The 16,795-nt window shown below is 50.1% G+C and overlaps 1 protein-coding gene and 1 long non-coding RNA gene across 10 annotated transcripts; one reads left to right on the forward strand and one right to left on the reverse strand.

Annotated features, from left to right (window-relative positions):
• Positions 1-8,309: 8,309 nt before the first annotated feature.
• On the reverse strand, positions 8,310-10,551 carry LOC134735215 (uncharacterized). Of its 2 annotated transcripts, none has more exons than XR_010118066.1 (3): positions 10,228-10,551; positions 9,148-9,397; positions 8,310-8,993 (listed from the first exon to the last, which is right to left on the reverse strand). It is a non-coding gene; the product is annotated as an uncharacterized lncRNA (long non-coding RNA). The 2 variants fall into 2 exon arrangements; XR_010118065.1 differs by lacking the exon at positions 10,228-10,551 and adding an exon at positions 9,850-9,976 and having other exon boundaries at positions 9,148-9,598.
• LOC129469402 (peripheral-type benzodiazepine receptor-associated protein 1-like) lies at positions 9,570-13,628 on the forward strand. 8 transcript variants are annotated; one of them, XM_055255921.2, is made up of 7 exons: positions 9,570-9,620; positions 9,855-10,067; positions 11,264-11,341; positions 11,428-11,511; positions 11,770-11,863; positions 12,020-12,142; positions 12,378-13,628. In XM_055255921.2, the coding sequence occupies exons 1-7, from the start codon at positions 9,582-9,584 to the stop codon at positions 12,425-12,427; spliced, it is 681 nt and encodes a 226-aa protein (XP_055111896.1). In that variant the 5' UTR covers positions 9,570-9,581; the 3' UTR covers positions 12,428-13,628. The 8 variants fall into 8 exon arrangements, 6 of the variants coding, with proteins under 6 accessions (XP_055111896.1, XP_055111900.2, XP_055111898.2 ...); XM_055255925.2 differs by having other exon boundaries at positions 9,595-9,620; positions 9,855-10,044; XR_008653025.2 differs by lacking the exon at positions 9,570-9,620 and having other exon boundaries at positions 9,635-10,067; positions 11,770-11,846; positions 12,319-13,628.
• The last annotated feature ends 3,167 nt before the right edge of the window (positions 13,629-16,795 follow it).

The following is a 16,795-nucleotide window of genomic DNA, read 5'->3' on the forward strand; positions in this document are numbered from 1 at the left end:
TAAAAAAAAATTAAGAAGTGGGTACAACCATATTGACTAAATCCTATTAACTAAATAATAATGTGAACTATTATCTAAGGTTATGGAGGTTAGAATTATCCCATTTTTGGCTAACTTCTCATACCTGTCCTAAGATCCCACCTGGGACTCCCTCTCTGCCTTCAGCTCATGTCTCTTCAGCTTCCTCCACATGGTCCAGCAAACACACACCTGATGAGCTGATGGCTCATACACAAGGATAGACCTGTGGGCAGGGATTTTCAAATTTATATAGTAAACGAGTTTTCCATGGTGTTCCGGAGAACACTCTTTGAGAAACACTTTGACAGTGAATCTAGGCCTCGATATCCATCAGCTGCTGTAGCTTGAATTTGGTTCAAGCTCAGTGAACGCTTGCTCTGCCGGGTGCATGTGAAAGGGGCAAGGATGAGTAAGCTGCAGATGAAGAAGACAGGACACAGAGGGTCTGTCTAAGCTTTATCCCCTGCCTTCAGCACTGACGGATCAAATCCAACTCTTAGGGAATGGTGGCCACGTGCCGGGCCAGCCCCGGGCTCTGAGGATCTGACAGTGAGTGACGCAGAGCCAGGCCTTGCCCGTGGGGAGCTCTCCAGCATACACTTCCCTCTGTCCTCCCAGCGCCCTGCAAAGCAGGCATCAATGCCATTGTTAATGCACAGAGGAGGAACCTGACTGTTAGACAGAATAGATAGTAAATCCATTTAATAGTAATCATATTGTTCAGAAAGAATGAGGCATATTTATGTGACGTGGGAAGATCCACAACTAATGTTAAATGGTAAAAGATATAAAATGTTATGCTCAATAAAATACTTTGTGTGAGAGAATATATGTTAATTTATGCAAGTGGCATCAATGCCACACTGTTAATGCACAGAGGAGGAACCTCACTGTCAGAATAGATAGTAAATCCATTTAATAGTAATCATATTATCCAAAAAGAGTGAGGCATATTTATGTGATATGGGAAGATCCACAACTAATGTTAAATGGTAAAAGATATAAAACGTTATGCTCAATAAAATACTTTCTGTGAGAGAATATATGTTAATTTATGCAAGTGGCGCCAATGTGGAGTGTTTATGCTAATTTCATTATACCTCACAGACAGACCTGGGCTCTCCCACTCATTATCTGTGTGGCCTAGGGTAAGTCATTTAACTGCTGTAAGCCTCAGCTTCTTCATCTGTCAGGCAGTGATACCCTGACTACTCTGCAGGGTAACTCTAAGATTTAAGTGTGATCATCTCAGAATATGCCTGGCGAACAGTAGGAGCTCAGAACTTGATGTTTTTTTCCTACAGCAACTGCTGTAGGGGATAGCAGCTAATGCAAGAGGTTGGTAAATCCTTATATATCAAATATTGTAGAAACATAACTACATGCTACTATTTTTTCAAACCCTCCCCTCACTCTTTTTTTTCCCTGAGACAGTCTCACTCTGTTGCCCAGGCTGGAGTGTAGTGGCCCCATCTCGACTTGGCTCACCGCAACCTGTGACTCCTGGGTTCAAGCGATTCTTGTGCCTTAGTCTCCCAAGTAGCTGGGATTAAAGGCATGTGCCACCATGCCCAGGCAATATTTTTGGTATTTTTAATAGAGATGGGGTTTCTCCATGTTGGCCAGGCAGGTCTCCAGCTCCTGGCCTCAAGTGATCTGCCTGTCTCGGCCCCCCAAAGTGCTGGGTCAAACCTCTTATATCCAGTAAAACAGCCTCACTGGGTCGATGGATCTCATGTGGCTGCCTAACATTTTTACTTTATAAAAAGTCTTCCTGAGGCCATTTGAAAGTATGAATCAAAACACTTTATGAACAGGGCCACAGGTTTGCATGAGGCTTGTCAGTGGACCTCCAGGATGAAGACCAAAGTAATTGTGCAATTTCTAGTGGAATAATTGACACTTAAGATCTTATTTATTTATCAAAAGACTGCTGTGAGGTATGAATTCTTAACTCCAATTTGCAGAAACTGAGACTTTGCCTGACACCGCAGAGCTAGGAAAAAGTTGGCGTAAGATCCTCACCAAGTCTGACTTCCAAAGGAAGTTTTCAAAAGAAACCTCCTTGCTACCTGCCAAATCTCTGTAGAGCCAGCAGCCGTGTTCACACATCAAACAGGACAATGACAATAGCACCAGGAATAGCTACTCCTGGTCAGATGCCCTCATGAGCTCAACTCTGCAGGATGGGGACACCGGGCCCTGCCTAGGGGAAAGGAAGGGGGGTTTATAGAGGAAGCCCAGCCAGCCAAGCAACCAGAGTTGGGAAAAACCCATTGGGAAGAACTTGCTTGCTCTAGCTGGGCTTTGCAAAACACAGGAAAAGATGAGTCTGCACAGGCCGGGCGCGGCGGCTCACGCTTGTAATCCCAGCACTTTGGGAGGCTGAGGTGGGTGGATCACGAGGTCAGGAGATCGAGACCACGGTGAAACCCCGTCTCTACTAAAAATACAAAAAATTAGCCGGGTGTGGTGGCGGGCGCCTGTAGTCCCAGCTACTCGGAGAAGCTGAGGCAGGAGAATGGCGTGACCGCGGGAGGCAGAGCTTGCAGTGAGCCAAGATTGCCCCACTGCACTCCAGCCTGGGCGACAGAGCGAGACTCCATCTCAAAAAAAAAAAAAAAAAAAAGATGAGTCTGCACAGACAGAAATGGTCTACAATGGCTGAATGTTTCATGTAGAAATTTTATTTTATGATTAATACACTTGTGCCATTTCTTAGAATCATTTGCTTGTTTAATTCTAGTCTATCAAGTGATAATTTTGTTGATATTTAGAGGCTCTTCAGTTAATTTCTGTGGGATTTTTGGTTATATTTAACAAGGAAAATAATACGAAATCTCTAAGGAAAAAAAGAAACAAAGCCAATTATTCCTGAGAATGTTTAAATTTATTAAAGTACACTTGTTAATTGTTAGTATAGAACCTACATTTCATAATAGAAAATCTTGGACTTGCCAGTGGTAGCTGCTGGAGTGAGGTGTTTATCCAGTACATCCAGAAAACGTCGCCACAGATTAACTTTAGCTCAGTCTCAACCTGAAAAAATAAAAGTAAATTTAAAAAAATCAGATCGTCAAATTCTAGAAATTCTGTAAATTATTACACATTTTATGTACCTCTGTTTTTGTGGAAGAGAGCTTAGTGTTACAGAGAATTCGTTTCCCCCTCCAAACTCCCTTCTTCCCATTTGACACAAAAGCAGAGAAAAGCTGCCTGTCGGTTATCAAAAGTATCTTTTCCTTTCTCCACGCAATTAAGTGCTACACACACACACCCCCCCCCCCCCCCCCGCCACCCCAACACCCCCTCACAGTCCAACTGCAGAATCACCAATGACCGAAACTAAACAGTGACGCTACTTGGTAAATGCTGGTCAATTACAGGAATATTTCACAAGGTAGCAACTATTGTGTCCATTTACTTGGGAAAACAGAAGCTAAGACATTTGCTCAAAATTCATCCCCTTAAAAGAACTTAATAAGCAGAGCTAGGATTTGAAGCCAGGCAGGGTGCAAGGGACAGAACAAAATTCAAACCCAGGCAGTTTGCCTTCAGTACTTATATTCCTAACAACGTTCAACAGGCAATCCCTTTAGTGGAAGAGATCAAAAACTAGTTAAGATACCAAAAATCTATGTAACTATTGCCACTCATTTATATTCATTTATAATGCTGAAAATGTACACCACCTCTAAAGGCACATACCCAGTTTACTACTTCTTCTCCGTTTTTTTTGTTTTTGTTTTTTTTTTTGAGAGGGAGTCTGGCTTTGTCGCCCAGGCTGGAGTGCAGTGGCGTAATCTCAGCTCACTGCAACCTCCACCTCCCGGGTTCATGCCGTTCTCCTGCCTCAGCCTCCCTAGGAGCTGGGACCACAGGCGCCTGCCTCCATGCCCAGCTAATTTTTTGTATTTTTAGTAGAGCCGGGGTTTCACCATGTTAGCTAGGATGGTCTCCATCTCCTGACCTTGTGATCCGCCTGCCTCAGCCTCCCAAAGTGCTGGGATTACAGGCATGAGCCACCATGCCTGGCCTATTTTTTGTTTTTTAGACAGAGTCTTCCACCGTCACCCAGGCTGGAGTGCAGTGGCCCTATCTCGGCTCCCTGCAGCCTCTGCCTTCCAGGTTCAAGCAGTTCTCATGCCTCAGCCCCCTGAGCAGCCAGGATTACAGGGGTGCACCACTGTATCCGGTTAATTTTTGTATTTTTAGTGGAGATGGGGTTTCACCATGTTGGCTAGGCTGCTCTTGAATTCCTGGCCTCAAGAGATCCACCTACCCCGGCCTCCCAAACTGCTGGATTATAGGTGTGGGCCACGCGTGGCCCAACTCTACTATTTCAGTGAAGCTCCTGTACCCTAGGTCATCACTGACTTCCCAGTTGCTGAATCCAGTTGTCTTTACTGAGCTGGACCTTAATTTAACTTTCTTTTGCATTGAAGCTACTGACTGACCACAGCATTTGGAAACTCTGTTCATCTTATTACTGTGATTCTACTTTCCTTATTTTTCATCTTTTCTCTTAAGTCTGTGGCTTCTCAGACTTCCTCACAATTGATTGCTTATTTTAAAAATTCAAAAATTTAAACCTCCTGAACAGTTCAAAAATAATATACCTTTGAAATTTTTTAAACTTTTCAGAATTGCAAGAATAGTTCAGTGATCACCAGTTGTTACCATTTTACCATATTTTCTTTGTCTGTGTGTCCCTCCCTTTCTACCTGCCCCCATATATATGTATATCTAAGAATATTCACATTTTTTAACTTTAATAAATTTTCTTCCTGTACAATTTGAGAGTTAACTGCAGATTTCATAGCACTTTACCCCTAATTTCTTCTATACGTCTACTAAGAATAAGAGCATTTTTTTTTTTTTTTTTGAGAATGAATCTCACTCTGTCGCCCAGGCTGGAGTGCAGTGGTGCAATCTTGGCTGACTGCAAGCTCCACCTCCTGGGTTCAAGCGATTCTCCTGCCTCAGCCCCCCAAGTAGCTGGGATTACAGGTGCCTGCTTCCACGTCTGCCTAATTTTTGTAGTTGTAATAGAGATGGGGTTTTGCCATGTCGGCCAGGCTGGTCTCAAACTCCTGACCTAAGGTGATCCGCCCTCCTCGGCCTCCCAAAGTGCTGGGATTACAGACGTGAGCCTCCGTTCCCAGCCTCTTTTTCCTTTTGTAATTAACAGGTGATCTATGGAATGATAGAAATAGTGTGAAGATTCTGTCCCATAATAATGTTTACTTAATGGTTTCATCTGGATTGCTTCTTTCCCAAATCAATTACTATAGTGATTAGAAAATGGAGACTTTTCTATTTTTTCTGTATTGTCATTCTTCTGTAAAGATTTTTTTATACTCCTTTTTTTTTGTTTTTTTAAGACGAAGTCTCGCTTTGTCACCAGGCTGGAGTGCAGTGGTATGGTCTCAGCTCACTGCAACTTCCACCTCCCAGGTGCAGGTGATCCTCCTGTCTCAGCCTCCAGAGTAGCTGGGACCACAGGCATTTGCCACTGTGTCTAGCTAATTTTTTGTATTTTTAGTAGAGATGGGGTCTCACCATGTTGGCCAGGATGGTCTCGATCTCTTGACCCCATGATCCAGCCACCTCAGCCTCCCAAAGTGCTGGGATTACAGGCGTGAGTCACTGCGCCTGGCCCTATACTCCCTTTTTAAATTTTTTTTTTTTTTTTTTTTGAGATGGAGGTTCACTCTGTTGCCCAAGCTAGAGTGCAATGATGTGGTCTTGGCTCACTGCAACCTTCGCCTCCCAGGTTCAAGCAATTCTCCTGCCTCAACCTCCTGAGTAGCTGGGATTACAGGTACGTGCCACCACGCTCGGCTGATTTTTGTATTTTTAGTAGAGATGGGGTTTCACTATGTTGGCCAGGCTGGTCTTGAACTCCTGACCTCATGATCTGCCCGCCTCAGCCTCCTAAAATGCTGAGATTACAGGTGTGAGCCACTGCACCCGGCCTTTTTTTTTTTTTTTTTTGAGACAGGGTCTTCCTCTGTTGCCCAGGCTTGAGTACAGTGGCATGATCATGGCTCACCACAGCCTTGGACACCAGGCTGCCTCAGCTCACTGCAACCTCTGCTTCCCTGGTTCCAGTGATTCTCGTGCCTCAGCCTCTGGAGTAACTGGGAGTACAGGTGCTCACCACCATACCTGGCTAATTCTTGTATTTTTAGTAAAGATGAGGTTTCACCATGTTGTGCAGGCTTGTCTCAAACTCCTGGCCAACGTGGTGATCCACCTGCCTTGGCTTCCCAAAGTGCTTCATATTGTTAGCCCTATTTCCAGTCGAATTCCATAGCGTTCTTCTCTTTTATTTTTATTTTTTTATTTTTGAGACGGAGTCTCGATCTGTCCCCCAGGCTGGAGTGCAGTGGTGCAATCTCAGATCACTGCAGCCTCCACCTCCTGGGTTCAAGCAAGTCTCTGCCTCCGCCTCCTGAGTAGCTGGGATTACAGATGCCTGCCACCATGCCCGGCAAATTTTTGTATTTTTAGTAGACACGGGATTTCATAATCTTGGCCAGGCTGGTCTTGAACTCCTGACTTTGTGATCCACCCGCCTCGGCCTCCCAAAGTGCTGGGATTATAAGCATGAGCCACTGCACCTGGCCACATCCTTCTTTCAGTTCATATTTGGATATCCTTTTTTCCTACAGTGAGAACTCTGGTAACAACATAAATAAATGCGGTCATTTGTTCAGTTGTACAATATATGCATAATGAAAATTATAATACCGATAGTATTTCCAGCTACAAACCTACTAAGTTTGATTTAATATTTCTTTGCAATTTTTGTGTGCTTACATATAGGCCACTAAAGGTGTGCAGTCTAAAATTACTTAAGTATCTTTTTCTCGCCAGGCACAGTGGCTCACGCCTGTAATCCCAGCACTTTGGGAGGCCAAGGCGGGCAGATCATGAGGTCAGGAGTTCGAAACCAGCCTGGCCAACATGGTGAAACCCCATCTCTACTAAAAATACAAAAATTAGCCAGGCGTGGTGGCGGGCACCTGTAGTCCCAGCTACTTTGGAGGCTGAGGCAGGAGAATCACTTGAACCTGGGAGGCGGAGGTTGCAGTGAGCCGAGACCATGCCACTGCACTGCAGCCTGGGTGACAGAGTGAGACTCCATCTAAAAAAAAAAATCTTTTTCTCTTATATCTTTTTTCTCTTTCTCTTTCTGTGGTAAAGTTATTGGTGTAATAGTCAATTAAATTTATGTATTCCTATTGTATTCCGTTGTACTTCCCACCCCTCATCCTTGTTGATTTTATTTTTGGAATATATTAAACATTAATATGGTTCAAAAGGAAAAATCTACATTTTATAATTGCAGTAATATTTCATTCAGGAAAGAAAGAAATGGATGATAAAACCATTGAGGTTTTACTCAGAAGGTATACTGAAAAGTCTTATTTCTTATCCTTCCCTTCCAGTATCATTAGCTTTTAGTTTATCTTAGTTGTCTTCATTTTTGCAGGTATAAGCAGATACATATTATATATATATTCTCATTTCCCCTTTCTTGTACAAAAGATAGTGTAGTATCCATGCTGTTGTACTTTTAAATACTCTTTTGTATCTTGTTTTCATAGAGATTTTTCTTATTTTTATAGCTTTGTCACACGTTTTGTAGATTCCATAGGTTTTCGGCCAATATCCTAGGTCTGAGCATTTAGGCTGTTTCCAGTGTGTCAGTTTCGCAGATAACGTTGCAACCAATAACCTGTGTATTTGCTTTCCGTGTTACTTATGGAGATGTACCATCGGGGTAACTTCCTGGAACTGACACCTGGCATGTCTAAAACAGGGCATCGTTTTCCCAAAACTTTTTCACTTTCATTTGCCAGTACTGAATGGCACCATTATCTATCCTATTACTTATGCAGAAATAAAGGTATCATCATTTCCTCTCATATCTAGTTTGTCAGCAAATGCAAATTATGTATTCTTAGCCTTTCATTTTCTTCTACCTTCATTTTCTTATAGATCTTTTTAGTGGGTTTATTATACTAGCCTCCTAACTAGCCTCATTTCTCTCCTAATACTCCCTACTGCTACTAGACGTGTCTTTCGTAAAGCCAAGTATTTGTTCATTTCACCCAGACCTTCCTCTGTCCAGATCTTCCATTTCCTGACCTCTACCTACTTCCCTAGCCTAATCTCTAACCACTTCTAACCATAGTGAGCTACTTGTAGATTCCCCAGACATATCCTGTCCTATCAAGCCTCTTTTGCACGGGAATGCCTTTTGTTTACCTTCTACATTTCTTTCTTTCTTTGTTTCTTTTTCTTTCTTTCTTTTTTTTTTTTTTTACCATTTTTGTGGAGAATGGAGTCACACGTGTTACCAGGCAGATCTCGAACTCCTGGGCTCAAGCGATCCTCCTGCCTCTGCCTACCTAAGTGCTGGGATTACAGACATGAGCCACCGCGTCCAGGCCACATTTCATTGTAATAACTTTCAAGCAAGACTTTTTGCTAGGTCAGATGTAGTTCCCCTGTTTACCCTTAACATCCTACGCTGGCCTACACTGACTTGTCCGTCAACGTAGGGGAGGCTGCTGGGTGGAGGCTGGGTGACCGAGGAAGAGGGGAGCCAGGGCTGGGCCTGAGGGTTGTCTGAAGCTTGGGAGTCACAGTCTCAGCACCTAGGAAAGCAAGAATCTAGGGGCTAAGGTGCAGGAAGGGCAGAGGCTGGCCAGGCAAGGAGGCCAAAAGTTTCTGGAGCTACAGGGGGCAGAGAAGAGCTGGATGGGGAGGTTCCTGAGCAGGCAGGGAGCAGGATTCTGGATTACCACGTGCTGGTGCTGGCGGCAGCCTCCTGCTGAGCTCATCTCAGGGTATAGAGCTGGAGTGGGGGCAGGGATGAGACCCATCACAGTGGCAGCCCCAAATTAGCAGCATCCTTTGATCCTAAACTCAGATGTGGAGTTAATCCTTTCCAACCGCTGGAATGGGGTAGAGTGAGGCTGCTGGTTTTCTGAGACCCCAGTCAAGGTGGAAGCAGGTGGCTACCCCCTAGGTTTTCATGCTAACTCTTCCTTTGGGAGGAGATGAGGAGTGGGAGAAGTGCCCCAGCCCTCAGGTGACCATTAGCCTTACCCCTCCTCTGGCGAGGTGAGTGCCCCCTTGCCCCGGCCAGGGGCCAGCTTGGAGTTGTATCGGAAGGCCCTAGCCAGCCAGCGAGCCCGGGACCTCAGTGAGACAGCCAGTGCACTGCTGGCCAAGGACAAGCAGATTGCTGCCTTGCAGCGGGAGTGCAGGGAGCTGCAGGCCAGGCTCACTCTGGTGGGCAAGGTGCGAGGAGGCCCTGGTTACCTCTTCCAGCTCAGCCCTGCACAGGGCCATCTGCCTGTTGTGGGATGCAGACAAGATGTTAATGAGATGCAAATGAACGGGAGGGTGGAGGTTGCTGGGAGTAGGTTCCCCTGGCAAGGGCCCAGGTGGGAGAGGGAGACAGGGGTGGAGCCATGAGTCCCAGACCTGGGCATTTCTGCGCTCCAGGCTTGAGGCTGTTTGCCGGTGGGTCTGGCTGTATGCATCCACACATCCCCTGTGGAAGGGATGTTCACAAGGTATTTAGCGTCCAAGAAATAAGTTAGTGAGAATGACCGCATAGAGGCTCGCGGGAGCATGTGGCCACATACGCATGCACATGTAACCAGGCATGTACCCATGGGAGGGTGTGCACAGTCCCGCGCATCGGAGCCCCTCCAGCAAGGCAAAGGGCTCTGCAGGGGATGGCATGGGACAGGCAAGGGTTAGGCCTAACTCCCCTCCTTGTCCCTGTCCCTGTCCCCCAACCTCAGGAGGGTCCGCAGTGGCTCTACGTGTGGGACTTCGATGGGCTGCTGCGCGAGTCCCAGCGGGAGGTGCTGCTGTTGCAGAGGCAGATGGCGCTGCGCAACCAGCGGGAGACGCCCCCCCTCCCGCCGTCCCGGCCCCTGGCCCTGCTCTCCAGGCCAGAGCAGGGGAGCCGGCTCCCGGGCCCCGGGAGAGGTGAGCGCCGGCGCCAAGGGCAGGTGTGTGGGTGCACGCAGATGGGTGGGGGAACGACCACCGGGATCTCCCCTGCACCGTGCTCAGAACCCCAAGGACTCAGTGGTGGTGTGCGCACTCCCAGGGGCTGGGGAGCTTTCCCGTCCTGGGCAGGGTCCACCTCCAAGCCTCCGGTGCTCGTACCTGCGCCGTGCCCTCCCCTGGGGGCTCCAGGGTTCCGCCCTCCATAGGCCTGCGCCCAGCGGGGCCTGGCCGGCCGCCCCTGCCGCGCTGCGAGTGGTACGGCCCGGCCCCAAATTCCCTGGTTGCCCTGGCAGCCCCCCGGGGCCCAGCCCGCTCCGCCTCCTCCCGCCGCCGCCGTAGAGCGGGGACGCCCCCGGTCAGCGCCCGCCTGGCTGGCCAGGCCTGGCCCCGGCTCCAGGTACAGGCAACCCTCACTGAGCGCGGGGCTTAGGCAGCCCCTGTCTGGAGGGCCAGGCACGTGCTCTGGACCCCTAGAACTTAGGAGTCTGGCTTCTCTACATCATCCTAGGTAGGCAGCAAGTAGGTCTTCCTCCTTCTGGGAAGAGGGCTGGGAGGAGAGACCAGGTAGTGATCTGATAGTGACCAAGACCTCCAGGTGGGGGGAGGCTTCTTGCTCAGATTTTGTCTCCCTGGCTGGCCCTGGAAGGGAGATGCACCTCCCATCAAGACCTGTCCTCCCCCTAAGTTTGCACGGATAAACGGAAGGTGTGGTAGGGTGGGCTTGGGGGAAGCCAGGAGAAGGTTCTGGCTGGACTTGCGCTGCTCTAGGCCAAGCCCAGATTTGGATGATACAGAACCCCTATCTTGGGGAGCACCACATCCCCGGGGGCCCAAGCAGCCTCCTAGTTCTCTGCCAGTCGCTGAAGGACACCCAGGACAGTTATTGAGTGCAGAGCAGGGCTGCTGCTGGAAGCTAAAAAGGGAAAGCTTTGGCCTGGATAAAGGACTCATCTCCCAGGGCACACGTGGGTCCCAGGATCTCAAAGCACTTATGGCTCCAGGACACAGGGGTGCAGCCTTTGTACTTACACATCAACTGGAGACAATGGGAGGGGGTGGGCAGACAGTACCCCTCTTTGCTCTTGCTAGGCAGGGATCTCTTGCTGGCTGAATGATGAGGCGGGAACCTGCTCTGGACAGGCTGCCCTGGGGCCCTGTTCTCAGGTGCCAGCCCCTTGCCCCTGGGCATTTCCAGGCCACGCCCCAGGAGGATGCGGACAACCTACCCGTGATTCTAGGGGAGCCAGAGAAAGAGCAGAGGGTGCAGCAGCTGGTAAGTCCTAGGTCAAGGGCTGGAGGCAGCCTGCTGTGGGCAGAAGTACCTTCCCTCATGAGGAGCCCTTGGTTCTGACCCCACAGGAATCGGAGCCCAGCAAGAAGCGAAAGAAATGCCAGAGCCTGGAGCAGGAGGCCCGGAAAAAGCAGAGGCGATGTGAGGAGCTGGTGAGCTCTTGAGGGCAGCCCAGAGGCCAGCTCCTCCCTTCTCCCCGGCCAGCCAGGTGGTGGGCTCCCTCTCAGCTCTGCTGCCACCCCGGCTGCCCTCAAGAACACATTTTCCCTCCTGCTCCTTTCCTTTCCTGGCTGGTGCAGGTTCCTGCAGGGGAGGAAGGCCTTGCCTGGGAGGAGGGCAGGGTCCTCTGTGTGGGGAGAGGGGGAATGTGGGTGCTGGGCTGCCTCCTGAGAGCTCCTCTGCCCGCTCAGGAACTGCAGCTGAGAGAAGCGCAGAACTGGTGGAGGAGATCTCCCGGCTCAGTGGGAGAGCCCCAGAGAAGGAGCAGGTACCACTTCCGCCCAGGTGCTGTGGAGACCTGTGCTCCCACCAGGGCCCCGGTACTCAGCCAAGGGGCTTTCTCCTCCACCCCTGAGCAGGGGTAGGGGACTGTTCGCACTGTGAGGGCGCTGGTGGGTCAAGGCTCAGCCACCCAACTCCCTGCCACTGCCCCCTCGCCAGGTGGAGTGGGAGAATGCGGAGCTGAGGGGCCAGCTCCTGGGGATGACACGGGAGAGGGACTCAGCCCTTCGCAAGAGCCAGGGCCTGCAGAGCAAGCTGGAGAGCCTGGAGGAAGTGCTGAAGGTGAGGGGATGGTGCAGGTGGGAGAGGGTGCTGGGCCCTGGCATGGGGAGCAAGTGGGACAGCAGAATCTGCTTAGTGAGGGGCACTAAGGCCTGGGCCTGGAGCTGCCCCAGGCTCAGTTTCCTTTGTAATAGAGGAATCTGGAGCAAATGGTGTTTGAGGCGTCCTCATCTCAGATCTTCTCTAGAAATGGCCAAGTGGGGGCTCTGTCCTTGACTCGGATCTTGTGTGTCAGCACCTTCGGGAGGTGGCCCAGCGGCGGCGGCAGCTGGAGGTGGAGCATGAACAGGCTCGGCTCAGCCTACGGGAGAAGCAGGAGGAGGTCCGGAGGCTGCAGCAGGTGGGGCGGCAGTGAGGGAAGCTGGCAGGCTGCTGGACACCAGCGTTGCCACTCACTCATTCCACAAGCATTGACTGTGTGCCCGGCACTGCGCTAGGCGTCGGGGAGACTGTGGGGAACAAAGACCAGGTCCCTGAGCAGTCACAGTGGCTCATGTCTGTAATCCCAACAGTTTAGAAGGCCAAGGCAAGAGAATCACTTGAGGCCAGGAATTCAAGACCAGCCTGGGTAACACAGCAAGACTCTGTCTCTTAATAATTGTTTTTAAATTAGCTGGGCATGGTGGCATGTGCCTATACTCCCAGCTCCTCAGGAGGCTGAGGTGAGAAGATCATTTGTGCCCAGGAAGTCAGGGCTGCAGTGAGCTGTGATCATGCCACTGTACTCCAGCCTAGGTGACAGGGCAAGACCCTGTCTCAGAAAAAAAAAAAATTTAAAAGTACTACAGCCATGATGTATATTTAATTTCTTAAATCTATATTTAGGATATTCTGTGTTCATAAACAAGATAGATCTGTCATAATGTTTTCTTGTCCTGTCCTAGTTTGGGTGACAAGATTATTCAAGTCTCAGACATTGAATTGGGTTGCTTCTCTTTTTCTGTACTTGTAATTTATTTATCAGCTTCACATGCAGTAAGTGCTTTGAATGTAAGTATCTGTGTCTTTCTTCAGTCCTAGAAAATTTATAGCCATTATTTGTTCTATCACTCATGGTCTCTATTTCTCCCCACATCTTCCCAACCCCGGGGTATTCTTATGAATAGACACTGAAACATTTGACCCCATCCTCCATGTATAACTTTTCTTTCATTTTGCTCGTCTCTCTTATCCCTTTGTACAGCACTCTGCGGGAATTCCTTACCTCAGATTTCAAGCTTACTAATTGTATCCAACTATGAATTATATGCTCTTCACCCATATATTGAGTCCTTTTTTAACAAGAATATATGTACTTTTTGCGAGATCTGTATTAGGATCTTTTTCATAACTACTTGTTCTTGTTTCCCAGATGCAATTCCTTCCTGTGTTTCTCCAACAATAACTGTAGACTTTTTAAAGTTTTCTCCTAATGCTTTATTGACTTGTGTATATTTTTCCATTTCCATTTGTTGTCTCTCTTAGTGAAGTTGGCTTTCCTCAAATATTTTTTGAGTCTTTACTGTGTTCTTGCCATTGTGGTTGGGAGTCTCTGCTGGACGACTGGGTGGGAACTGCTGCCATGATTCTGAGGGTTGCGGTTGAGAGGGAAGGGTCACAGTATGCTGCAGTTTGGTGGCTTCTCACCTGGGCGGTGATACATCTTGTTTCTGCCAGGTGTGGCCAGCCACGTAAAGTACCACCTGGTCTCTGATCCCAGCTGCAACCCCTACTGTTCTCTAAGTCTGTCATCTAAAGGCAGACATCTTCACCTTTGCCCTTGGCCCATGGCAGAAGGAGAATGTGCAACAATCAATCAAAGAAAAACCCCAACTAACCACACCATCGGTAGCCCCTAGGGTCTCTTCTGCCCTGTTTGCACTGCCTCTAGTCCAGAGGCAGCGTGCAGAGCTCTCCCACATACACCCTACTCTCAAGTATCTCAGTATGATCTGCCATCTGTTCTTGTCTTTTCCAGAATCCTGTTGTTTCTAGGCTGAGTCCCCTTTCTTGCTTTCAAATGGAACTATGTATCGTGTTTATTTGCTCTATTTCTCTCACGTCTATTATTTCTGTGCATTTGATATAGAGGAGAAAGACTGCAGTGTGTGTTCAGTCCACCATCTTGAAACTGGTGCTTTCCCTCTGTGTGTTCCCCCTGTCTGTCCCATCTTCCTCCACAACCCCAGCCCCAGTAGCAAATACCTGGCCCTGTGACCACGGGCTCAGGAAGCTACCAAACCTTCTTCTTAAGAAAAGGATTCAAAAGCTCGTGGTGTTGATTGGCTTTTGCCCCTGTTACCCCTAGGATGTAACTTCTGGGGTCTGAAGTCCAGAGTCCAAAGCCCAGCTGCCCCCCACCCCCCAAGGAGCCCTTTGCCCACATAGAGTCCAGCATAGATTTTGTGCAAATAGACTTTATTATAATAAAATATCTTTTTAAACAAATTCCCCCACCATTCCACACCCCTGGAGACCAAGGCTGGGGTGGGGGTTCAGTCAAACTATCTCCCACCACAGCAAAGGAAACATGCAAAAAGACACTCACTCCTCAGAGGGTGGGGGATGGAGTGGATTGGGTAACGGTGGAGAGCCCCTACCCCACTCTGAACGGGGAATGTATGAAAATAGCTGCATAAATCTGTCCTTTTCTCCAGCCCCTGGATTCCAACAGGGGTTAGAAGAAAACTATGCAAAAGAACTTGAATCCAATGAGCAAAATAAGGCAAGCTCAACTCCGCTTTCAGCCCTGCTGGCCCCAGGGTCTTTGGGGGCGGGGCCATACAGGGGCCTGCAGGCCCTGGCAGGGAAGGATGGAGCACGATGAGGGCAGGGTGGGGCCCACTTTGGCTTGGCCTTTCTCCTTCCCGGGCCTGTGCAGTGGAAGCGAGGTGGAGGAAGCTGAACTGAGGCACTGAGTAGGTGCATATATACAGGCTCCGCCCACCTGCCCGCTGGGGAGATGGGGCTCCAAGAAAATCCAGTGCACCCTTTCCTTCAGGGGAGGGAAGACATGATCAGGACAGCCAGAGCCATCAGGGGGCACAGGCTCCTTTCTCCCCCCAGGGCCCGTCCTGGGACTGGGAAGGGTGGCAGAAGGGACCAGCGCAGCACTGTGGGACACTAGTAGACGAGGTGGGTGGACCAGGACGCGAGGGTCCTGGGTCCAGTCCTGGCTCAGTGACCTTGGTCAAGTTACATACTCACTGTGGGCTCAGTTTCCCCTCCTGTAGGAGGAAGGTGCTTCTCTAGAGAGTTCATCCTTAAGGAGCCATTTAGCTCTGACCTTCACCAAGGCTCTTTGAATCCCTCTGAATGCCACAGTGTTCACGCAGAAGAACAGGGGCTCTGGGCCCAGTCTGAGCCTTCCCTGCTCAGCAGAGACAGTGATCTGGGGGCCTCTCAGGGCCTCTTCTGCCTGCGGGATGGGCCACAGCTTCACTCCTTCTTCCCAGAGCCCAGCCTCCTGAGGAGCTGCTTCCCCTTGGAGAAGAAACCCCACACCTTCTCGCTTCTGTCCTGGGGCTCCCCACGTTCAATCCTGGGGGCGCTGCCAGGGCTGGGGGCACAAGGCCCACCTGGGGGCCCCGGGGGCCCTTGTGTGGTGCAGCCCCAGTCCTGAAATGTGAGACAGAAGGAGCAAGGTCAGGGCCTGATTCCCTCCCGAGCCCCTGACCCCTTTTTTCCACAGCCTGAGGGGCCTGCAGCCTCCCATGTCATAGAACCATGGGAGAGAACCAGGGCCTCACCTCCCACCACTGTCAGACACACACAGCACAGGCGGTGAATGGGGAGGGTGATGCCGAGGGAGCACTGAGCTGGGAGTCCCAGGGGATGCAGTCTCGGTTCCGGATTGCTCACCTGTGACCCTGGGCAGGCCCCTTCCCTTCTCCCTCCAGGGTGCAGGGCTGACAGGGCCCAAGAGTTCTTGGAACCTGCCCCTCAGGATGGGTGCCCCCAACTTCTCACATGTCACCTCCCTCCCAAAACATGGAGCGCAAGGACAAGGACTGCTTAGAAGCAGCTGTCACTGCCAATGGAGGTAGCTTCTACAGCCCCTCATAGACAGAAAGAGCGTCTCCCCAAACCCAGCAGATGTGGCCCCCCTAGGCCTTCAGGGTGTGGAGCCAGTACCCACTCCATGGGAAGGAAGATTGGGACTCTCCCTTAAGGGCCCCTAAGAGGACTGCGGGGAGGCCAAGGACCCAGAGGGACTCACAGCTGGGGGCATCACTCAGCCCCCACCACAGGCTCTGGAGGCTCTAGCATCTTTTCCCTCACTGCATCTCCTCCGAACTCCACTCCCTTTGCCTTAATCCCACCCAGACGGCGCTCCTTAGTGATCTAAGGCCAGGGAGCTGGGAGAACAGAGAAGCCACCAGAAAGCCCCCCATACCTATGTTCCCACCTTCACCTCTGGTACCTGGCACAGCTCTGTCAGCTCTTGCCAGCCTGCCTGTCTTCCCTTCCTCAAACTCCCACTTGCTGCCCAGAGCCTGGCAGGCTCCCAGCCAGAACCAACTATAGAGCCCAGGCCAGAGGCAAGGGAAGTGGGTGCACAACCGAGGCCCCACCCCGCCCCAGGCCTGCACCGATGTGGCAGGGCTGCCCGCAGAGGCCAAAGCATCTACCCCCAACCAGCCAGAGCCAATAGCCGGCTGGCGAGCCCCAGGC

The sequence above is a fragment of the Symphalangus syndactylus genome, chromosome 20 (assembly GCF_028878055.3).
Source record: "Symphalangus syndactylus isolate Jambi chromosome 20, NHGRI_mSymSyn1-v2.1_pri, whole genome shotgun sequence".
Taxonomy (NCBI): Eukaryota; Metazoa; Chordata; class Mammalia; order Primates; family Hylobatidae; genus Symphalangus; species Symphalangus syndactylus.

Bases quoted from the DNA above. Each gene is read 5' to 3' on its own strand.
- LOC129469402 (XM_063628738.1), top strand. From the start codon at position 9,786: ATGGCATGGGACAGGCAAGGGTTAGGCCTAACTCCCCTCCTTGTCCCT. The intron at 10,068-11,263 runs GTGTGTGGGTGC...GGGCATTTCCAG, and splicing joins AGCGCCGGCGCCAAGGGCAG to GCCACGCCCCAGGAGGATGC. The intron at 11,864-12,019 runs GTGCTGTGGAGA...CCCCCTCGCCAG, and splicing joins CAGGTACCACTTCCGCCCAG to GTGGAGTGGGAGAATGCGGA.